Below are 22,381 nucleotides of genomic sequence, written 5' to 3'. Positions count from 1 at the left end.
TTGAATTTTTAAAAACATCATGGAAAGATATAGCAATTACTTAAGGAAATAATATAACTTAAAATTATTTTTGTTTCAGAGTTTAAGAAAATGTATGGTCATCAACTTAAAACTAGACTAAGAAAATGAGAAATGGAATGTTACATTAAAAGGTTAGTTATTTACTATTTTTCCTTGTTTGTGTTACTAATTGTACCATTCAATGATTCAGAAAATAAGAGCAAATATAATAAGCTTTTAAGGGAGGAAATGGGTTTGTTCATCATAAAAGACAAAAAAGGACACACCTGGACAATTTAAAATATTTATTTTGAAAAATTCAACCAGAACATATTCCAAACTATGATAATAATCAGTACGTTCGAAGGTATAAAGTTACTATATTTTTGTTGACACGAACGATTTTAAACACAATAGATATAACATTTTGTTTTTCGTGTGCTATAAATAACTGGTTTAATACTGTTTTAAAAATTACCACGATCTGCTAAAAAGCAATTTCTTTTTTTATTGCCTGAGAAAAGTACATATAGACAATAGATTAATGTAAGAAATTTTAACTAGCCTAAAATGTCAAAAATTTGCTAATAGTGCTTACGTATGTACATTATAGGAATACTCGGTGTGTTGTTTCTAACTTAACTAGTTAGTTAAAATACAAAAATTGTTACTGTACCAATCTATATATGTATGTACAAGAGAAATAACACACATTTGAAATACACACATTTACCATTTGGTTATACTTATAGTTGGTATGTACAAATATTTTCCGTTTCAATGAATATTTTTCCGTTCATATGTACAGGATCTTAGTGAACATCCAAAATGTCCTTTCCTAATACGAATAACAATTTAACATAATATTTTACACGAAGAGAACAAATATTAAGAAACACTTGGCAATTGCTTCTCGTTTTAAAATTTTAAAAAAACACTTTCAAAATACTCAATACTCAATAATAATACTATTTTAATCTAAAAATAAACCTTCTGGAAGATATTCGCGCATTTAAAAACCAAGTAGGTAGTACCTATCAAGATGAAAATGTAATTATTATTAATCAATCGATAAAAACTGGAAATAATAAAATTATTACTCATTTAAAATAGTTTTAAGCAATTTCGTATTATTAAATTTTGGGGACATACAGGATAACGTATCTATAAGGAATGCGGGGCACACAAACGACTGCGGATTTTACACATTACAATAAGTGATTCAGCCAGAAATGCCTTATTATTAAAATATTGATCGTTAAAGAGACATAGGGCAATGTTAAACCTAATAAATTTGCATTTATTCAAAAAATTTCAAAATATATGCACCAGCGGCTAAATCCATCCAATTTTTTGCGCTTCAATATTATCAAACTCTGCATGGCATTAAGAAAAAAGTGTGAATTTACATTCTATGCAGCAATTAAACAAATAAATGGCAACAATTAAAAACCATCTAAACAAATAATGATAATAAAATTTATTTATTTTCCAATTTCGCACCCTTAACTCTTCTATAACTAATATTTTATTAACAATGAGGTATCTATGGTTGAATTATCTTATTTTGATGTTAGAGTATGAAATTCCCCCGTCTACCATTATTCATTTATGAATCAACCCGTAAGAGCCGCTCATTATATAAGTAAATCGTTTTGTTTTTCGCTTTTATATCACTTATAACCACGGTAAACACGAATTTAATAGACAAGTATCTTCATTGTGTATAAACGGTAAGCTGTATCTTCCGTTTCTGCGTCACTGTGGTCTGGGTGGCGGTTGAGGGGGGTTACTTCGACTAGGTATAGGGGGAGGTCTTAAAGGTCGTGTACCGGGTGGAGGAGCAGGGGGTTGAACTCCCGCTGGAAGTTCAGGGGGTGGATAAGAAGGGGGACCACCCGTTGGTGTCACGGTACCTGGTTCAGGTATCTCAGCTGGCTTAAGTTCAAGCATTTGCTTTTTAGTGTTATCCATCGATTGTTCAGAATACATTTTTGTTGGTTGAGGACTTGAACACTGGCCACTTTTCGTTGGTGACTCTATACTTTGAGAAAACCTGCAATAGTATATTTAGCGTTTTGAATTTTAAATTTTTTGATAAAGTAGTTTTAAAATTGTGATAAATACAATAACACATAAAAATACCTATATTTTTGTACGTCTCGCTGTAGACTCGCGAGGTCATTCAGTCAGGGAACCCTCGGAGAAAAACATAAAAATGACAGCGGATATTTTATGTAGATAAAATTATGTTAAATGTCGTCGCGTAAACTCGAAACCCGTCACCCGTTAATTATTTGTTGTTATGAAATTTTGAGTGAACTGTAGGTGAATACCGACTTGAAAACTCGAAATTTTGATTAATTTTGTAACCGGATAATTTTGATTTGGGCCCAGCGATACAAGCGAGTATAAAAGAAAGGATTTGTTTAAAACTAGAGGGCCCACATGGAAATTAGAACAACGAGCCACAACATTTTTGTCGCTGGGTCTATTTTGGATCATACTACGTATTCAATAATCCTAATACCTCGTTGTTCTCTCTTGATTCTCTACCATTGATTCTTGACGACTAACTTCTTGAGGTTTTGAGATTGACGGTTGTTCTTTGACCTCTTCTTTCGATGGGTCAGGTGCAGGTTGCGTTATAGTGGTTGTCGGTATAGATGCTGTAGTTGCAGTAGCTGTATTTACTGAAGACGTTATCAATGTTGATGATTGACCGACGGATTTGCTATGCTGTAGCCGCTTTTCTGACCCGGCAGCCACGTAAGAAAAGACGCATAGGACTGCGTAACATATCTGATCCGCCTTTAAATCAATGGAAAAGTAAATGGGAAAATGGTTCATTCTAGTGAAGAGAAATATTCAAACTTCTTTTTAAAACCAAATCAGGTTTTCGGTATGTGGTATTTCTACAATGTGCTTTTATTCCTGATAGTATTGGATGACCGTAAAAGCATACTGAAGAGTGATTTATTTTTCAATACAATGTGAACATTAAATCGCTCAGATTTTTCCATTAGTGCAATAGCCAATTTTTATTTGTAGAAATGAGGAGGTATTAGAAAGGGTAGGAGAACAGAGGGCGTTCCGGAAGTCAATAAGAACTAGACTAGAAACATTGATAGGATAGGATTCTTTATCAGGCATTAAGAACTAGTTACAGACATATTAGAAACAGGAGTCAAAAGAGGCGGAGAAAGATTTCTATAAATTGGATTACTGTTGACAAATAGTTAGAGATAGGTATATTTCGCTGTAGCTTTCTCAAGTTTTCGTCTTGATAATAGTAATGAGTTATTATTACAGGATTAATTATGGAATTTCGGTAATTATTGATAGGCTAAATTGTTGCATCAATTAAATGTCAAAAGTCAATTAAATAACAAAATAAATCGCAACACCTAAAATACAACATTAAGGATACTACACATTTACAATATATCTAAAGCTTTTAAGACATACTGTGAAATAATAGGTAGCAACTTACAAGCTTAATTTATATTTAATAAATAGGTATATTTCTGCTTTCAAACGCAAATTTTATAAAAATATATATAGGTACTTTACTAAATTTCCAAAAATGTTACTTTTACGTATGAAAAAATCAAAAGAAAAATTGTCAGTATCTACATCTTCTGTAATCCTGCATAAAATTAAAGTTACTGTTAAAAAGGAAGATAAACTCAAAAATAAGTACACTTGTATTGTTTTCAAAGTTACTGCAAACTGCTCGCCCCCTCTCTCCCATTTTTCTTGTGTATCGAATTTACTCCACATAACTCTAAAATTTTACCAGTAAATTTTTAAAAATGAACATGCAGTTTTTGTACGAATATAAATCGTTGGATGCTTAATAATAGAGAGAGATAAAAAAGGAAAACTAAAATTATATTCTTACACGGTAAGAACAAATCATGCAGGCAGTGAGGGATTGTCATCATTAACACCATATAATTCTGAAAGCCTCTGTGTCATGCATATGGAAAATATTCGATGAATAGATAGAAGCATATCATTTGCCTATAACGAGAAACAAAAAATTGCTCTACAACATCAACAGAAACAAAAAAAGGTACAACTACATTAACCAATCCCATACAAACTTACCATCGAAGATTTGTATTTTCTCTGTATTACTTGTCTTGTCTTTGGATCTGCAACATTTCAGGTAAAACATCAAAATGAGGATAATTATTTAGAAGCAAAATATAGGGGAGAGAACGGTGTGTAATCGTGACAAGACTACATCTCTTTCATCTAATAGGACATAAGCACGTATCCATAATATGTATAAGATATTTTTTTTGTGTTGGACAATTAAGAACTCTCTATCTTACTGGAATTTAGTGAAATGTTTGATGTGGTTACNTAATAAGAATGGAAAAACTAAAACCTACCAAATACTACAGTAAAAGAGAAGGTATAAAATACATTACCTGTAACGTTTCTACTTCAGTATCAGAAACTGTTGACCTGTAAGAAGATTGAAATCCGCCCCGGTTTAAATTGCAAGCAGGACCGGTCGTTATTGATCCACCAGGAGATAATGTACCCCCAGATCCATGCATGGTATTTTCAGCCTGTTCGATACAAATCAGTTAGCTAGACATATTCACATCATACCGATGATAGTCTACAACTCCAAGTAAGGCCAATACATCGAATTTTATTTACAACAAAACATATGTATTTCGATGGACGATCAAACTCAATTTTCCTTATCACGACTGACTGAATATGCCTAAGGACTAACTAATCTTAAGCTTGCACAAATACATTGTTTCACTATTTCTTCATTAAACTAACAAACGACTAAAAACTTACTGAATTCTTCAAGAACAAAAATTCCTCCCTTTTGAGTGAAACATTTTCTGATGTGGTCGATTCTTACAAAGAACTGCAAAAGATACGTTAAAGTATCAGAGAGGCGTTATTATTAGGGTTAGAAAGAAGCAGTTCGTGCAAGCGTGAAGCTACAGGCAACTTTAGAGATGGTTTGACCAATGTTGATGACCTATTCTAAATGTACTTCGTGTGTTTTGTTGAGTGCAGATATATATATATATAAATAAATATATATATATGGATATAATATTGTATAATATCATCGGCCATGCGGTGTGTCGCTATATAGGCAGCACTACACTATAACTACGCGAACACCAGTCCAAGGACTCTCTGTGACCGTTTCCCGAATTTGGTATGCATCATCAGTCTTTCGAAAATAAAAATGCAAAGGACTTTCGAATATTGCAGGGGTAGCGGTGTTTGGACAATAGGAAGGAGTAAACGACTTGTACAGCAAAAACTGAAAAGATCTACAAGAAGCGTCAAACTAAACAGAAACTAGTACTAAAACTAACGGTCAGATTAGATGAAAGTATATATATATACCTCAAAATCCTGTAAAGCAGCCAACGACCGATGGCGACAATCACGGTAGGAGCAACAACAAAAGACAGACATTAGTGAATTAAATTATTTTCCCGGACAAGGACCATCTCAAAAGTTCCTCAGCTTCCCAGCGAGAGCATCATCAGAAATAAATTATAAAAAAAAATTTGCGGTCGCTCGTTGGTTTCGTTATGTTTTCTGAATATGCTCCGCCTTATCAACATAACCACTCATATAGAACATCGAAAAGTAAGAAAAGCATTCAACATCCATAGTTAAAAGGTACAACAAATTTAGCACAAACAGCTGCATGCATTAGCATACGTGTATAATAATTATAATCCTAGTAATAGTAGATTTAAATGAAAAATGAAAAATTATAAGAAAATGTTAACACTACTACCTGGCATCCCGTGTTGCTCTAACGGCGGCATTTCAATAAGTATCTCTTATGCACAAACACCAAAACAAAAATTAAGAAATAATAAAGTTTGAGTAAAAAATCGAAGTTTCATAACCGTAAAAGAGTGGTATGAGTATTGGAAAATTTGAGTGGTCCTTGCAGAAACCAATGCACAGTTCACAGCGCACCCGACACATGGAGCAATTGAAGAAACAAAAATAACAACAATAATAATAATAAATATTAAAAATAATTTACATCAAGACATCAACACTATATTCTTATTATAAAATGTATATGTACACTAAATCAAGAAAGCCTTTCTCATCTTAATTCTGTATTATTTTTAAAAGCTTTAATAAAAAGAATATAGAAAAAAGGAACATTACCCTTCAAAAATCGAATAAAGTAAATATCGTTACCTTACTGTTTGCGAAGAGCAAACCCACCCCTTCCATACAAACTTGAAGTAAGCCGCCCTCTCCGGTGCTCATGTCTTGCACTGGAAATTCGCCCCCTAGTTCTGGAGCTTTTCCTGCCACTCCTCCTCTTTCCATGGCCTCCTTTATGCAGTAGTACAGTTCCTTGCACTAATACAAAACATAATGGAGAAAATGCCAGAAACAATCGGTTTAAATTATTTTCCTACCTTCTTGGTGTAGTACTTGTGCAGCTGGGTTTGCTGACCGGATCTTCTCCACAAACATAACACTTTATTTTTTGGACTGTAGGTCATGTTCACCAATCGTTCGTACCACCATCTTTCTATGATAACCCCTGAGACTGATCGTAGAACTAAACCATCATCCCTGACTTCCATAAATCTCAATTCTCCTTCTCCATTAACCCCTTGATGGACAGTAAAGCTTTGACGATGTAGCAATCTGGATAGGGAAGGCTTTAAATCGATGTCATTTCCATTCTGAAATTAATAGATATATGTCCAATTATTTTGTCCAAAAATTATTAAATAGTAAATGATTATACCAAATGTTCTATTTGGTCGAGTAGTTGATTCACTTCTTGACTGTAAACGAGACCTATGTGACATTTTCCTAAGAGCCTTCTGATTTTCTTCTTTATCTCAGCTTTGTTACATTTTAACATAACTAAAACGGCGGTAAGATTGTAAAGCATTGTGGACAACAGTCTGTCTTCTTCATGTTCCAGTCTTTTCCTTTCAGTCTCACTTAGACTTTTGTACCGCTCCATCATTTCACGTGGCCCCTATGAATATTCCACTTGAATATGCATTTTTGTTTAGAGGTACTCGATCATACCTGATCCATTCCGATCATGTCCCTTTCCTGCGATACTGCATCAAGAAAGGCGTCCTCCCAAAACTGCATTTGATCCCACAAGGATGAACGTTCCTTCCCGATAAGGCCTTCAAAAAGGTACGTCCTTGCAACTTCAGGTGAGGGTGAGGTCAACGTGTTAACCATATGTCCACCGTGGTATCTAAACCCAGTACTCAGCGATGATTTGCTTGACCAAACGCTAGCTGTACGTTGCTTCGTTGGTTTTGGGAACTAAAGCAACGTTTTATAATAAGAATGGAAAAACTAAAACCTACCAAATACTACAGTAAAAGAGAAGGTATAAAATACATTACCTGTAACGTTTCTACTTCAGTATCAGAAACTGTTGACCTGTAAGAAGATTGAAATCCGCCCCGGTTTAAATTGCAAGCAGGACCGGTCGTTATTGATCCACCAGGAGATAATGTACCCCCAGATCCATGCATGGTATTTTCAGCCTGTTCGATACAAATCAGTTAGCTAGACATATTCACATCATACCGATGATAGTCTACAACTCCAAGTAAGGCCAATACATCGAATTTTATTTACAACAAAACATATGTATTTCGATGGACGATCAAACTCAATTTTCCTTATCACGACTGACTGAATATGCCTAAGGACTAACTAATCTTAAGCTTGCACAAATACATTCACATGCGTATCATTTGCTTTTCACAATTATAAAAAGAGAATACATTAAATAAAAATTAATAAAGAGAATTTCGGAGCTTACATCGGAATCAAAAGACGTCAATTTGCTCAATAACAGATTTTTCTTCTGATTGAGCATGTCCTTAAATATTTCCGCAGTTGACTGTTGTTGCTCAACATCAGCTTCGTCACTCTGTGGAAGTCTGACTTGTGGAGGTTCTGCAAAACAACAACGTTTTATTTTTCTTCTTATTTAAATTACAACGGTTCAAATGGAAACGGACCAGCGTGAGAAGATTTTCTAGAACTATCCCAGTCGGGTGACATGGAGTTTCGTGGACTTTGAGGAGAAGAAAGGTTTTCTTTACTACCCCTTGGACTGGAACCTTGAGAGGACAACAAATGGCTAGGATTATCACTATACAAGGAGTCCGACAAGTCTTTGCTCCAGTAATGAGTATGCGCTATTTCTTGCAACTGGAAGGCTGATGCCATTCCGCCCAATCCAAAGTTACTGTACGTATATTCCAGTCCGTGAACTGAGGCGAGCAGCACTTTTAGCATTCCCTTCCAGACGGATTTGGAAACGCACTAAAAATTGATTGATGATAATATTTGAAGTGTTTAAGAGAAGCAACAAGCAAGTGCAACATACTACATCGTCTATGTGATCATCAGGAGCAATTCTTCTCTCTAAAGTTTTGTTCAATTTGCTCAATACAAAGTTACGATAAGACTCGTCTTCCATCAGTTTCTTTAATCGATTTAATTTCAACCATCCAACGCCTTCTCCTTCTAGGACTTGGTTAACAACCTGAAAGAGGTACAATAAATTGAAAAACCGTGGCTCGCCCATGTTGAGAAACCAACCTCTTTCAGGAAAGTTTGGTTTTCGATATTTGTCGTTGATCTTTCAACCGACTGAATTCTCTGAAAATCGTCTTGCCTTCTTGGTGTGTGTTTAATTAATGGGCTCTTTTCAACCAGGCCTTTGGGTCCGCGAGGGAAAGGTCCAAATATACCACTTTTGGTATCTTTTGTGATTTTTTGCTGTTGCGACGTCTGACTATGCTGTTGCTGTTGTTGTTGTTGTTGTTGTTGAGCTTGAGCTCTACTTGTAGACTTGTTACTGCCAAACAGATCGGAAAACATACTTGACGTTGTTTGAGCAATATCGGTAAGGTCGGAGCTAATATTGGAAAAGAAATCTCTACTTGTTCCAGCTATTAATCCGGTACTAGCATGGACCAATGAATTACTCGATCCCCTACGAGAATCTGAACCACTTTGTGATCCCGAATCAGTCTAAAAGTATTATGAATATATTTGGTTAAGAATATTGTAAATTGCTAAAGGATTGTTACCCTTTTAAGAGCCTTTTTGGAAACTTCTCTTGCGCCTTTTGTCAAATCGCCTAGAGTTGATTTTCCCACGTAAGTTAAATCTTCAAATGTTGTTTTACTGGCATCAGCAGCACTTTTACTGGCTTCTATTGCCGTTTTGCCAGCTTCTTGGACACTTTTTGTAGCCTCTTCTGCAGCCTTTTTGGCATGACTGGCCAACTAGGAAACAGTTTATTATTAATAAAATAAAATTATTATTCCCGTACGCAATATTTACTTACCTTGTCAAATGGAGCAAATAAGCTGCTCTCCTCAGCTTCCGACAGCTTACCACGAGCTTGTGTTTTGAACTAAAATATTTTGTAATAATTTCTAATAATAATTTTAGGGCGGCTCTAATTACGAACCTTGTCCATTTGTGCAAGAATTCCGTCTTGGCTACTTTGTCGTGTAGTTTCCAGCATGAGCTCTTTGGCTTGAGAAGCGAATTGCTCAAACAGCGAACCTTGACTGCTTTGTCTCTGAACTTTATCAACACTTCCACCAGATGATAGAGCGGGACTTCCGCTACCTGATGATCCAAAGCTTGAAGTTCTTGCAAGGACATTTCCGATACTAGGTTGTTTTTGTAAAGTTGGCGTAATAGGTGGAACCTGAAGAGAATTATCATTTGTAATAATAAACACAAAGGGACATAATCTCAATTTATTCCTACGTATCGAGATTTTCGTGATATGGGCGATTTTTCTGTAGATTCGCTTGTGGTACTTGATGATGATCCAGGTTTGGCAGCTCCACCACTGATAACTGTTCTGGGGGTGGCCGTTGAATTGGAATCAGATTCGTTTTCAATTGATCCAACCTCTTCCTTTTCCTAAAAAGATTCACATTATAAAACTGATATAGTTTATGAAGGATAGTACTTATTTACCTCTTTAGCAGTGGGGATATCGTTTTTACGGCGTTGATCCATTTCTGATTCTGAATCTCTATTGAAAGATGGCGAACTTAGATCAGACTGACTGCTTGATGTTGATTGAGGAGAACTTGGTCTGCTCGACTTTTCCGGAACGAAATTCTCAGGATATCTTAACTCAGAAGGAGGATTATAAACCGATTGAGGGTCAAGATTAGATGATAGAGTCATTTTTTGAGCAGCCGAATGTTTGGCTTCATAATTTGAGGCACCTGTAAGAGCAAAATTGGCATATTTAGCTGTATACTGTTTTTATTGTACACTAGTGGTTTCTGACCTGGAGAAATGTCACTTGAAACCATTTCTGACATAAAATCGCTCAATGAAGAAAAGCTGGAACTAGTACTTTCGGCTCCTTCAGAATCCGAACCGCTTTCGTCAGTTGGTTGACTCTCTTGATTCTGCATACATTTTAGAGCACTATTGAGAGAACTTCCTTCATCCCATACAACAAATTTGATGGTCTCTAACGTCTGAATGTACCATTTAGGTTTGTCACCGATTTGAGACGGATCTAGTACACCAGTCTGAACTCTTTGGAATGCAACATTACTTGGTGTTAACGACCATTCGGCAAAAAATTCGACTGCTTGAGTTCTGGCAAAACGATTGATGAATTGAGAACTCCTAGGTCTTGATCTTAGGAAGCTGTTTATTTGAAAGGCGACCACAGGCCTTGGGTAAAGCCTCAGTGTTCTGGTATGTTCCGTAAAATTGGCCAAGAGATTTTGAGAATTGAAAAAGCGCACCTATGATAATGATAAGTAATCTCTGTAAAACATATTAGGGTAATGGACGTACCATAGCAACCCTTGTTGCCACATCGACCGAGTCTACATCGTTCCCATAAATGATGGGGTTAAACGGAATTGGGGAGACTGGCGAAACAGCGTTGCTCCGTTGTTGTGGGGTTGCAGGTTGAGAAAATGGTGATGGAAGACTTTTGAACGGTTTGTTTCGCATAATGGGACTTGTTTCTGGGGATTTACTTTTACTCATTGATACACTGGATAAAAGAAAAGTATGTATCGATTTGTAATTACAGGTGAAAAGTCGTTTCGAACCAGCTACTTTTTATAAATACTTTACCTTAAAGTGTTACCAACAGGTTGTACCTCACGATTTACAGGTAAAGACTGGAATGTTGGCGAAGTTGTAGCAGTGAGGCCACTCAAAGCCTGTAAAAAATATTTTTGATGCAAAAATGAGACAGAAAACTTATTCTAAGAGCCTAATTAAGCCATTAGTAGTATTTGGGTAATAAAGTATCATAATTACTTACCCAGCTGGGAGCTAGGTATATAAAAAGCTAATAAAACTTAGTAAAAGAAAAGGGATCATGAACAACTGGAAAATCTACGTAAACACTGTTTTATAAATTAATTATTATACATCAGCCTTAAATGCTTTTCATGTTTTATTTTTTAATTTGAAACGTAAGCTCTACAAGAGGATACAAATGCCTATTATAGCGGTAGTATGTGCATGCATTTAAATAAAGCAGGTAACGAAATAACTGTTTTGGAAAGAATATCGTGCAAATTTAGTGACGAGCATATAAATATATAAAAACAAATATTTACTCCAGAGCCGACTTGATCCATCAGTTGCATAGCCTAAGAAAATGGGCGAAGATAAAATGGAAGTTGAAGAATAAGTACAGTAGTGAAAAATGTAAAAAGGAATGTAAAGTTACAACAAATAAATAACAGCGGAAGTTACCTGTTTAAGGTGATTTTTGAGAATTGTGGATTCAGGTTCTGGCAAAGAAGGTATTTCCATGCTAGACCCAACATTAGACAACTTATTTGAATCTAAATCCACCACCCAAATGTCTTCGGGCAATCTACAAATAGATACAAGATCGATCAAATTTGGAAGGTCGTTCTTGGATGAATAAGCAAATTTATATAATATACATATTTCAAACATCAGCAAAACCAAAATGAAAAATATTTGTACCTGAAATTCTTTTTGTACATCAAAAAAGTAGCGGGTAGTCCAATTACATACGGAGTTGGAGCCAAGAGCAGCTAAGGCAATGGAATGTTAAATTAAAAGTTAAAAAACAAAGAAGAAATGTTACCTGTTCAGCATAACTCATACAAGTTGGTAGTAGTGGTATTACAGGAAACATATATTCTAAGGGATAGATCATCGTAACAAAGGCCATCACAGACATTGAAAGGGCATTGTAATCCCTTGATTGCAGAATTACCTTATACTCCAATAAAATAAGAGTTAGCACCTTAAGGCAAGTTTCGACACCTGAAATAGTTTTAATAATATTTTTTGTTGCTTCTCGTTGTATGTAAACGTACCTAAAAGCTCTAAGGGTAAATGCAATGGAAAATCTACAAGACTAAATCGAGTATGATCGGGTAAGGCAAAACACAGGGGTTCCTGGATATTTGAAGAAATTATTTCAACTTCCACCCTAGAAAAAGGCGACATTGAAATTTTTAAGTTTTGGTCTGAAGAACGCGTTTTTGAAACCTTACTTAGTTTTTCCCGGAATTGGAACTGGAGCTGAAAGCAGTCTGAGTATCCAAGTTTCTATCTCTCTAACATCGTGTAGTATTATCGAAGGGGTGGTGTCAGTAGCTTGTCCCGTTAAAACACTCCAAACAGTATCCCTAAGTACATATAAGTACATAATTCCTGTATCTTACTTAATTATCCTTTAACAGCACATACCGTCCTGCTTGCCTACTGGCTCCTACTCGTTTTGAACTAGAAGATTCATTACAGGCATCTATTATTTTTCTCAGTACGTATAAGCATTCTCGAAACATCGAAAAGAACGGATGATGTGATAACAAGCAAAGGGATGTTAGGGAATTATTTCGAACTTTCTGTAAATAGACATTGAAACCATTAACAATATAAAAATTAGTACTATTTTATTAATTAGGTGTTTAAATAATTACGAATGCAGAATTTTTCACAATAAGTTCACTGAGGAAGTTTTAGATTTTGTTAACAATTCATTAACTATAAAGATGTACATAAAATCTTCCAGTAATATCCTTTTTTAATGTTTAAATTCGATATAAAGCGAGTTTATGTTAGTTTTGGTGGATGTACTGGGTTAAGTGCAAAGTAATTGTACTTTAAAGAACAATATTTGGTGGTTAATTTCTGAGTAAAATTTGTATTCACAATTTTATTAGAATCTATTAAATTTAGATAACATTCATAGTTCATTCATTCCTAAAATATAATTCTCTTCGAAGCACGTCAAAAATGAATTCATTCACATTTAAACAACAACGAACTCTTCTTACTTGTCTTCGTCTGCTGGCTCTTGGTGATGGCGAATGACTACCGCCACTTTCTGAATCATTAGGAATCGGAGTGATTCCTAATCTAACGCACGACTGTGTCGTATTTGGTACAGGCTGCCCAACAGCATCTGAATCTCTCCGACTCGGAAAATCTCTTTCTGAATCACTGGGACCAATATTGCTACTTCTATAATCACTAAAATAAATTTACTCAACAGTTCCAAAAGGATACGGACAGATTAGATATTATTTGAAAAATATTGTCAATTCAACATCTTTTCGTATCAAATTATTATAAAATACTTAATGCACATGTAATGTTATTGTAAGTGGCTAAGTGTCTAAAAATTCCTTTAAAAGGTAGCTAGTGTAAAGGTCATTGAAAATCTTTACCTTGAAAACGCGGAATCTGAACTTTTCTCCATACTTTTCCTCCACGAATCTCGCCGTAAATACGAATTACCTCGACCCCCTCCACCTCCCGCTGAAGTTTTTTCGACTGGCCTGTAAAAATTGACGCATATTCCATACCGAGTTTTTCCGGAATCTTTGTCAGTTAAAGCGAACACGAAAGACTGGGCTTCCCGTAGGGCACTCCTTTTTGGACCAACCGTTGAACAACCCTCCGGTTGGCAAAAGTAAACCATGTCCAGAGGCATGGGAAAATCTTTGTGATCTTGCACTGGGTAGCGCCGCAGGAGTTCCGGAGCCTAAATATTATTTATATAGAACGATCAACGTATAAGTTGTTAATTCTAGAAATTATTAGTTAATTTAGAACATTATTTCTTTTATGTGCTTCAAAATAATTGCCGAAATGTCCTGCATATATATAAATTGTTCCCTAATTTAAATTTTCGATATAATCCTTAAAATTTCCAAATTAATATGACTAAAGGCGATATGGAAAATGCCAGGTTTCGTTCAAGAAATCTATAGTGAAATAGGTATAAAAATTCTTTAAACTTGTACCATCTTTTTATATTGAATTGAAATAATTTAAATTTTCGATTTGAATTGAGCTTAAAAACTTTACATCACAGTGATGCTCAGGGGTTTTCGTAAGGTGAAATTTTATTGGGATTAAGAATGAAGTATTTACTTGTACAGAAGTGCTGGAGCTAGATTTTGTATTGTTGCAAGACTTGACACCAACAATTGTTAAGTAGTCGATGAGTCGTGGGCAAAGAAATTGGCGTTCGCTCTCTGACGACATGATAGAAATTTAATTGGTCATCTATTTATAGTCTTGACACTTTTTTCTTGATGAAGATAATCACTGCAGAGACTATTTCTGTTGATGATGAATTTATTCATGGTAGATTAGAGAAGTGCCTGCAACGAATAAAAACCATAAAGAGAAAAGGACAAAGTTTAAATGAAGAAAAACAGCTGCATTTTCCATGTAGATAGATGCTTAAAAACTTCGTCAATTCTTCCAGAGAAGTTGATATGGAGCAATAATTAAATCAAGCATGCATATTTAAATTTTAATTCAGGAACTTGTACTGAACAAGTTTGTTAAGTTGAAGTACGCTTTATTAATGAGATTAATTATTTATCAAGATTAGTGCACCGTAATGTTCACATAAAATTAGCAAATTCCCCAAAATCTACAAGCTGTATCTCAATGTTAATCAGTTTAGCGAGCGGTGAAACTTGGATTAATAAATCCCTTCTACTCTGTAAATTGCTAAACAGATATCCAGACAATATTCATATTTAATTAAGCTAGCTAATGATAATTTATTGGATGTAAATTAGAATGTAACATTTGATTAGAAATAGCGAGCATAATTAAACTTCTTGTGAAATACTGATACCTCAACTAGTTTTTGCTGAAAATTGATACTTGTCACTTCATTAATGACATATATAGCAAAATAAAAAACAAACGTTTATTTCTAAATATTTTTTTAACAGTTTCTACTATCAAAATTTTTGGAAAGTTTTCTTATCATATAAAGATATTCTAAATATCAACAAGTCTTTTAGCACAAAATGCCAATTGATTGGCAACAATAAAATTCAAACTGAACTATGTCCAAGGAGAATAGCGAGCAACAAACCGTTAAAATTGGGAATTATAGTGCCAAGTCTAAAAAGCAAAGTAGAGGAAATACAGAAACAAACCAGAAAAGAACAACGTCAATTTGTCAACCATGTTCGTCATCCTGTTATCTGAACGAAGTTAAAGGTGATATTACCGTCAAATCATCGTCGTCTGAAATGGGTAAAAACACTAATCGTAAGTCTAAAACGTATGGTAGAACGCCATCAAGAAAATTAAGAAGAGGACGAAAGCCGATCCATAAAACTGGAAGTTGGGGTTCATTAAATTCATTAAGCACAGATGACAGTGATAAAAAAAGCAAAAGATTTAGAACGAGATGGTGGGACCAGAATGCCAGAAACAAAAGGCCTAAATTTTCAAGCCAATCAAAATCGTACCAAAACAGGAAGAGTAAATACCAACGTGCATCCGAAACCAGTACCAGTGATACTGATGTTACCCGTTATTGTTGTAAATGTGGAAAAGTAGTTACAAAACGCTGCAAATCCAAAGAGACGACATATTCTAGCAGTTCTGACGATGAGAGGAGTAGAAGTAGCCGATCTTGCAGATACAAGTCCTGCAAAAAAAGATACTCCACCAAAAGTGGTACATGTAAAAAAGGCAGACGTCGAAGATATTACGAAAATGTTTGTTTACGGAAACCAACCCGCAGAAGATCCACTTACAGGTCATACAGTAGCAGCAGTGACGAGTGAAGTTTTTTGTTGTTATGTGAAGATCTATCGTCAATGAAGGAAAAAGTAAATGTGTGTGATTTGCAATGATATTACCATTCTTAAAATGTACAAAGTGCTGTACATGACGTGATTGTTTGTTGTGAAACTCGTAATTGTTTTAATTAAATGATCCTCAGTTATTGTTTCTGCGATCATTTTATTTCTGCTAAGCGCTTTAATTAATATTGCCATTTAAATACCACGTAGCTTTTGAAGGAAATTTTAAAAGGCCTAAGTTAGAATTGCCAACACTATTAAAAATAATTTTCTTTAGTTTTATACCAAAAATGGACCAACTTTGGTTTTTGAACGTCTTCATGTAGGCCCAAATTGACAATTATCACTTATACATCAAAGAGAGCATTGATTGATAGATTTGATATCATTTTCTTGTAAGATACGATCAGATACCATTGAGTCATTTGACTGTGGAATCGTCCAATTATTCTATCACCCTGTAGCTTTTGTGTAAATGGAAAAGAAGTGCAAAGTAGATTCCTTTTGTGGCTAGAAGTATATGTAAATACTAAAATAATTCATACACGATATGAGTATTAAAAATATCATAGGACAAAAATAATGTCTCTGGCATTTATAGTCCCAAAGAAAAAAGTTCACAGACTTATTACACAAGTATCTTAGGCGTATTGAAAATACCAGACAGCTCTTCAAGAATTTCAATTGATCATTAGAATTATCCGTAAAATAAAATAAAGTTATGTAATATAATTGTGATAATGTTAAACTGCCGAAACAAAATAATTTCGGAGAGTTAAAATCATTAATGATTCCGGGAAAACTTTTATTATAATTTCTTATTTGCTATTTAGTAAAAGTTTGATTTATCAGTCAGGTTGTTAACAAAAGTACATATTTCGCTGCTCTTTGGATAATAAATAAGAAAATATAATGAAATATATCAAATTCTTTACAATCAATTCTATCAACAATTCTCATCCTCTCTGCAAATAATTGATTGGCATTAACAATTAGCTAATAGCAAATGCGAAGGGGAATTAAAGTAAATGACAAGGCTACACAAGAGAAACGATAAAATTGCCAATAAAGTGGCAAATCGATATGGTTGAAGTTGACAAGAGAGTAAAAATGTTGGCATAAGAACTTTAGAATTCGATTAAACTTCTACGAAAGATCAAATACGCAGTTAAGGAAAACGCCCTTTATACGGGAGATGTCGGAAGTGAAAGGTTACTGATTCCAGCAAGTTGCAAGTAGCTTGTTTAAAGACTTTAACATTTTTAGAACCCAGTTTTATTGAAAATTTTATCCAGACTAGAAGTTGTAAATGACATGGATGGGGTCCACACAAGATAACCTCATTAGGACCCTAACTGTCCCCCTGTCAAAATTTTAGTCAAGATTTATATACATTAATAATATAAAAAATTATATAAATAGAAATGTTTAAAAAAGCTTACAAAGATAAGCTAAGTGCAATTATGAATATGAATATTATTAGTGTATAATCCTTAGCTAAATAACTTATAGAAGCTTGAATGAACAGTAAGAATTTCAATTGTTAAGAGTATTTACCCTATTACGAAATGTCCATGTCGTTAGTTTTTGAGTTTTAGTTCTTTTGCCTACAATTAAACACACTATAACACTAATCGTAATTATATAATACTCAACCTTTTAGGACATACAGGAAGCACTTACTGTTAACAATCGGTTTGCGCGCATATTAGAGAACGGAAGTTTTTATCTAGGACTGTTTTAAATTGCATAAACATTACTAATTATTCAAAGTTAGTAATGTACAGACTGTTTTACATATCTAACTATATGCTACTTAAAAACATTGTGGGGTTAACGACAAAAAGAGAACGCTATAATAAATTCTTGTCTAAATAATTTTCAATATAAGGGGTCATCAATATAATACGTCACTAAGAATTTCACCTTTTTCTTTTGGGCCCCCTCCATTTTCGTCACACTTTCAGCGACCCCCCTAACAAACATTACGTCACAAAAGCTAGTCCCCACCCTATAAGCGATTTCTTGTGCCTAAAAATTTCAATGAGAATTACTTTCTATCGTACCTAATGAAAAATTTTAAGAACTGCCAGGTTAAGAAAAACGTTAAAATAAAATTGATAAACTGATAGACCCCCTATCCCTTGTCAAATCTCGTCATACTTAGCAATACGCCTCTCTCCCCTTTATTTGCGAACGTATTTTATAGACAACCCCTAAGCACAATCTAAGATAGTTAAATTAATTTTATAAGTAGTCAGAGGCCACAATTATAAAGCAATTGTGATAATATTTCATCACTATTTGGTAGAATCTTGGAAATATTTAAACATTTTGTTACTCAAGGCTTGAAAATAATACCGACTGATGCAACGTATTGTGAAGTAAAACAAAGGGTAAGACGTTTCAAGCAATTGTGGCTAGACAAATGTTTTGTATTAATATAAGGTCAGTTTTGGGTAAAGGAAGGGTAGGATGGCAGCTAGGAAGCGCCAAAATTTAGAAAAATATGGTTAAAGGCCGTCGTCGGTTGCAAATTCCTTTAACCAAAACTGACATTGTATACATAAGTATCAATCTATCTTCAAAGTTTGGTTACAAAATATTGGAGGGACCACGGTCATCCAGATGGTACAGGGTTACACTCCCACGATACATGTAATGCTAGAGAAAAATAACCTTCTCCAACTTTACAAAAATTGTACACATCGATTTCTGAGATATTCTACCACACCTAGAACGTCACCATGAGCCATCGATTTTAAGCACACGACCATCAATTTAGCTCACTTCGAATCTTCGCCTAGTCATAATTTCTTATGACTGAATAAAATCGTAAATAATTCAAGATAAATTGTATAAGCAACCTAAAGTAGAGGAAACTGTGGTAATCAAATAAATGAATTCACTACAGCAAAATTTACTGAGCGGGCACGTGTTTCGCCGACATCAATGGAAACTTCCCTTTGACAATGCCCACATGATAGGTGGGCGAAACACGAGTCTTAGAAAAGGTCATTATTAGAACGATAAAATGTTACAAATGTTTCTTTTATATCTGCTGATAGTGGTTAAATATACTGTGTAAGATGTCTTGCAATGTCGGCATAAGTGCATACAATCCAACTACCATTTTTGCATGTGTTTTAATGGAATTACAGGGATGCTCCTCGGATAAGAATATATCACGAGGAAACATTACAAAATGTGGCGAAACTTTCGAGAATATTCTGAAACTCCCGAATTTTCGATAATATTTTGGAAAATCTAGATTTTTTTCAGATTCTTTCTAATGCATTCTTCGATACAGTTCTTCAGTTAGTCTATTCTGAATCATTTTGAAACATTTTTAGACTTATAAATATATGTAGGCTTTCACGGCCGACGTTTGTTGTAGAAAATGTGATCAGGCTTTCTGGTCTTTGCGGCAGGCATTCTCAAGAATTACGAAGCGGAAGATACAATTTACGTACGCGACGACCACTTCATCACCCTTGAGAATGCCTACTGAAGTGCAGGCGAAACGTCGGGAAAGAATTTCCGTAGACAACGGCCAGAAAGCCCGATCACACTTTCTACAATTGTTTGACTTCTTATAAAAACGTGTTATATTAAGAAACCAAGGGCTATCTACCACTATACGTGCGAGTGAAGGGGTCAGTAGATAGCTATGGAAAAAATTGAGCGTACACACCCTTGACAACTAGCTTGATTTTTAAGTATCTTCATATATAAATATATTATTATTAGTCAAGTAGAAAACGATTAAGTTTTGATTCTAAAAAGAGACGGTGGTGATGAAGGTAATTAAAACTAAAAGGACTTACTCCAATTAACTACATTACTTTTAATTAACGCGAATGCATATTTTGCTGCTCGCAACGTACGTTATGTGAGCGTAACACGTGCCTACTTTAATTCAATGTGTTGTCTTAACTACATTGTATTAGTTTTTTTTGTGCATAAAACAAACAGTATTTCACAACGTGCCCCAGAAGAAAAATTAATATCGAGTTTCTTTTTTTATTAGACATGAACACACAAAATGAAAATTAGTTGCGAAAATTCTTAAAACGTAGGTGGCAGGAAAATAATTTTTTTTTGTTTCATCAGACGCTATGATGCCCCTGTACTTCGTTCTAGTATTAAAAGCATGTAATTACAAAAATTTCGTTTACTGCATAACTCCTACTTTCTTTTTTAATAAAAAAAATAGGTTACGTAAGTTATTTAATAACTTGTGAATGGTTTAATGAGCATGCTGTTTACTTCTAGCAAATTACACGACAATCAACGCCCACGAAAATCGAAATCTTGCATCACCCACGCTAAATTTTTATTTCAGCAAGGGTGAAACAGAGTTATATTGGCAAGCCAAGTATAAACCCTTTAATTTATTCACTCTTCTAGTTTGTAATTTTTTATTAGGTACTTAGAAGTTTTAAATATTTTATCACTTTCTTGTTTCCAAAAGGGGTTGAAGGATATTTTTTATTAAATTGTATTAAGTATATATACGTTTTCGAACAGTAAATCAAAAGATTGTTAAAATTTTTACATAAGGAATTGTTTTAAATTAAACAATTCTGGTATAAATAACTCTATTGATTACATAATGCTGCAAATAATAATCCTATTTTCTGTTTTTATCCTATAATACTATTGCAATATGTTCGAATCGAAAATCTTCAAAAATATAGACAAAAAGCACAATATTATAAAGCTTTTGAAATGTTCTTCAGCAATATTATTGATTACTCTAAAAAAAAGATTCTTGTTTCTGAAGTTTGAAACCAATACAATTAAAATATAGTAATAATGACATGAATAATGAATTTTTAACTATTTACCTTTACCTCATAATGTTTTAAACAACCTCCAAAAAAATATTAAAAGTATCGTCGTATATAATTATTTTCATAAAATGTACAGTGAAATAGAGAAAATCCTTGCAATTCACCATTTCATGTTACGGTTATAAATGTTATTAATAAAGAAATACTTTTTATTTAAAAATCATTTCGTCCAATTATTACGAAATTATTAAATCTGATTACCATACGCATTATGCTGCAGATTGCGTTTAAAATTAAAACAGAAAAATAGAATAATTAAATGCCATCAAGATTAAATGAGCAATTTAGCTAAATATCATGTATATTGACAATTACGTGTTTATGCAATTATTTTTAAAAGATATTCGGCCTACCTTCATTGATTGACATACATTCAAACGATCGATAAAGGACCGCAAGATAATGAAATTAACAATTCTATTGTAATAAACGCGATAATACTAATTATAGGAAAAAAATATTGAAGAATATTAATGAATGATGAATTAATTAATAAGAAAATATGTCTCCAAATTGACTTACATGTAAGGCTTCAGAATGAAGGTACTCTTTACAGGCACTTTTCCGGACTACGACGTCCGATATCGGCAGGATATGAGGGCGAGCATTATGCGCAGCGTCGCGACGTAGTCGACGTCAATATCTCGTATCATTGCCCTATTATGACGCTGTTTCAAAAAACACAACTTTCCACTTACACACACTCCATTGAGGAACTAAATAAATTTTCCGCAATTTAATTGGTTAAGAACCCCCTAGCTTTACTTCAATCATACTTACTACCCTTTTATTGTGTCCTTTGTATTATTATTTAAAGGGAATCAAAGTTTTTCAAATTTTATTCGATTTTACTTTCTTTCTACTTTCTACTTTATTCTAAATGTTTAATGATCACGTATCCTTTTACTAAAGTGAAATGAAATCTTAGACATGATATTTCGTATAACATTGCGACATTTTTTTTTAATTTAACTAATAAATTTTTAACTGCAATGCAAATTCAAAAATTTTATTTATTTAAGGAATTTTATCTTAAACTATATTCCTTTTATTTTATACTCACAAACAAAATAAATCATTTGTATCTTTTTATTGCAAAAATTCTGACCTTTCGCTGAAAAATTGTTAACGAAACGTCGATATTTTTATAATAAAAAAGTTTTTCATTCGGTAAGTTTAGAAAATTCGTAATTATTCACAATAAATCCGTTTTCAATTTACTTAACTTAAAATTATATCAAGTTTTACCAATTAAAATTTAAAATCTTGTTACTACTATCAGTGATTTTAATAGAATCACCCTGTATATTACGTACCCCTTCAATACGGCAACGTTAATTGGGTTGCCTATACATTTTTTTTATAATT

At 33.8% G+C, this 22,381-nt stretch overlaps 1 protein-coding gene across 7 annotated transcripts; it reads right to left on the bottom strand.

The window, feature by feature from the left end:
• Positions 1-288: 288 nt before the first annotated feature.
• On the bottom strand, positions 289-21,612 carry LOC108733349 (MAP kinase-activating death domain protein). 7 transcript variants are annotated; one of them, XM_018464458.2, is made up of 33 exons: positions 21,536-21,612; positions 14,470-14,702; positions 13,761-14,077; positions 13,368-13,563; positions 12,778-12,935; positions 12,582-12,716; positions 12,402-12,517; positions 12,167-12,348; positions 12,043-12,113; positions 11,803-11,926; positions 11,664-11,696; positions 11,170-11,258; positions 10,882-11,086; positions 10,358-10,829; positions 10,036-10,292; positions 9,820-9,978; positions 9,512-9,757; positions 9,386-9,454; positions 9,126-9,323; positions 8,632-9,066; positions 8,417-8,575; positions 8,046-8,352; positions 7,844-7,980; positions 7,419-7,562; positions 7,084-7,335; positions 6,791-7,030; positions 6,453-6,725; positions 6,226-6,393; positions 5,401-5,409; positions 4,831-4,903; positions 4,114-4,160; positions 2,531-2,811; positions 289-2,056 (listed from the first exon to the last, which is right to left on the bottom strand). In XM_018464458.2, exons 2-33 carry the CDS (start codon positions 14,581-14,583, stop codon positions 1,759-1,761), a joined length of 5,964 nt encoding a protein of 1,987 aa, XP_018319960.1. In that variant the 5' UTR covers positions 14,584-14,702; positions 21,536-21,612; the 3' UTR covers positions 289-1,758. The 7 variants fall into 7 exon arrangements, with proteins under 7 accessions (XP_018319960.1, XP_018319964.1, XP_018319963.1 ...); XM_018464462.2 differs by having other exon boundaries at positions 13,368-13,554; XM_018464464.1 differs by lacking the exon at positions 289-2,056 and adding an exon at positions 3,905-4,026 and having other exon boundaries at positions 2,724-2,811.
• Positions 21,613-22,381: the final 769 nt, after the last annotated feature.

This window comes from Agrilus planipennis, unplaced genomic scaffold (assembly GCF_000699045.2).
Source record: "Agrilus planipennis isolate EAB-ADULT unplaced genomic scaffold, Apla_2.0 scaffold12, whole genome shotgun sequence".
Classification (NCBI taxonomy): domain Eukaryota; kingdom Metazoa; phylum Arthropoda; class Insecta; order Coleoptera; family Buprestidae; genus Agrilus; species Agrilus planipennis.
This window is presented reverse-complemented; position numbering and strand designations above follow the sequence as displayed.

Coding starts and splice junctions, on each gene's coding strand:
- LOC108733349 (XM_018464458.2), bottom strand. CDS start 14,583: ATGTCGTCAGAGAGCGAACGCCAATTTCTTTGCCCACGACTCATCGAC. Junction 9,455..9,511: donor TTCTTGCACAAATGGACAAG/GTTCGTAATTAG, acceptor AAAATATTTTAG/TTCAAAACACAAGCTCGTGG. Junction 6,394..6,452: donor ACAAGTACTACACCAAGAAG/GTAGGAAAATAA, acceptor GTTTTGTATTAG/TGCAAGGAACTGTACTACTG.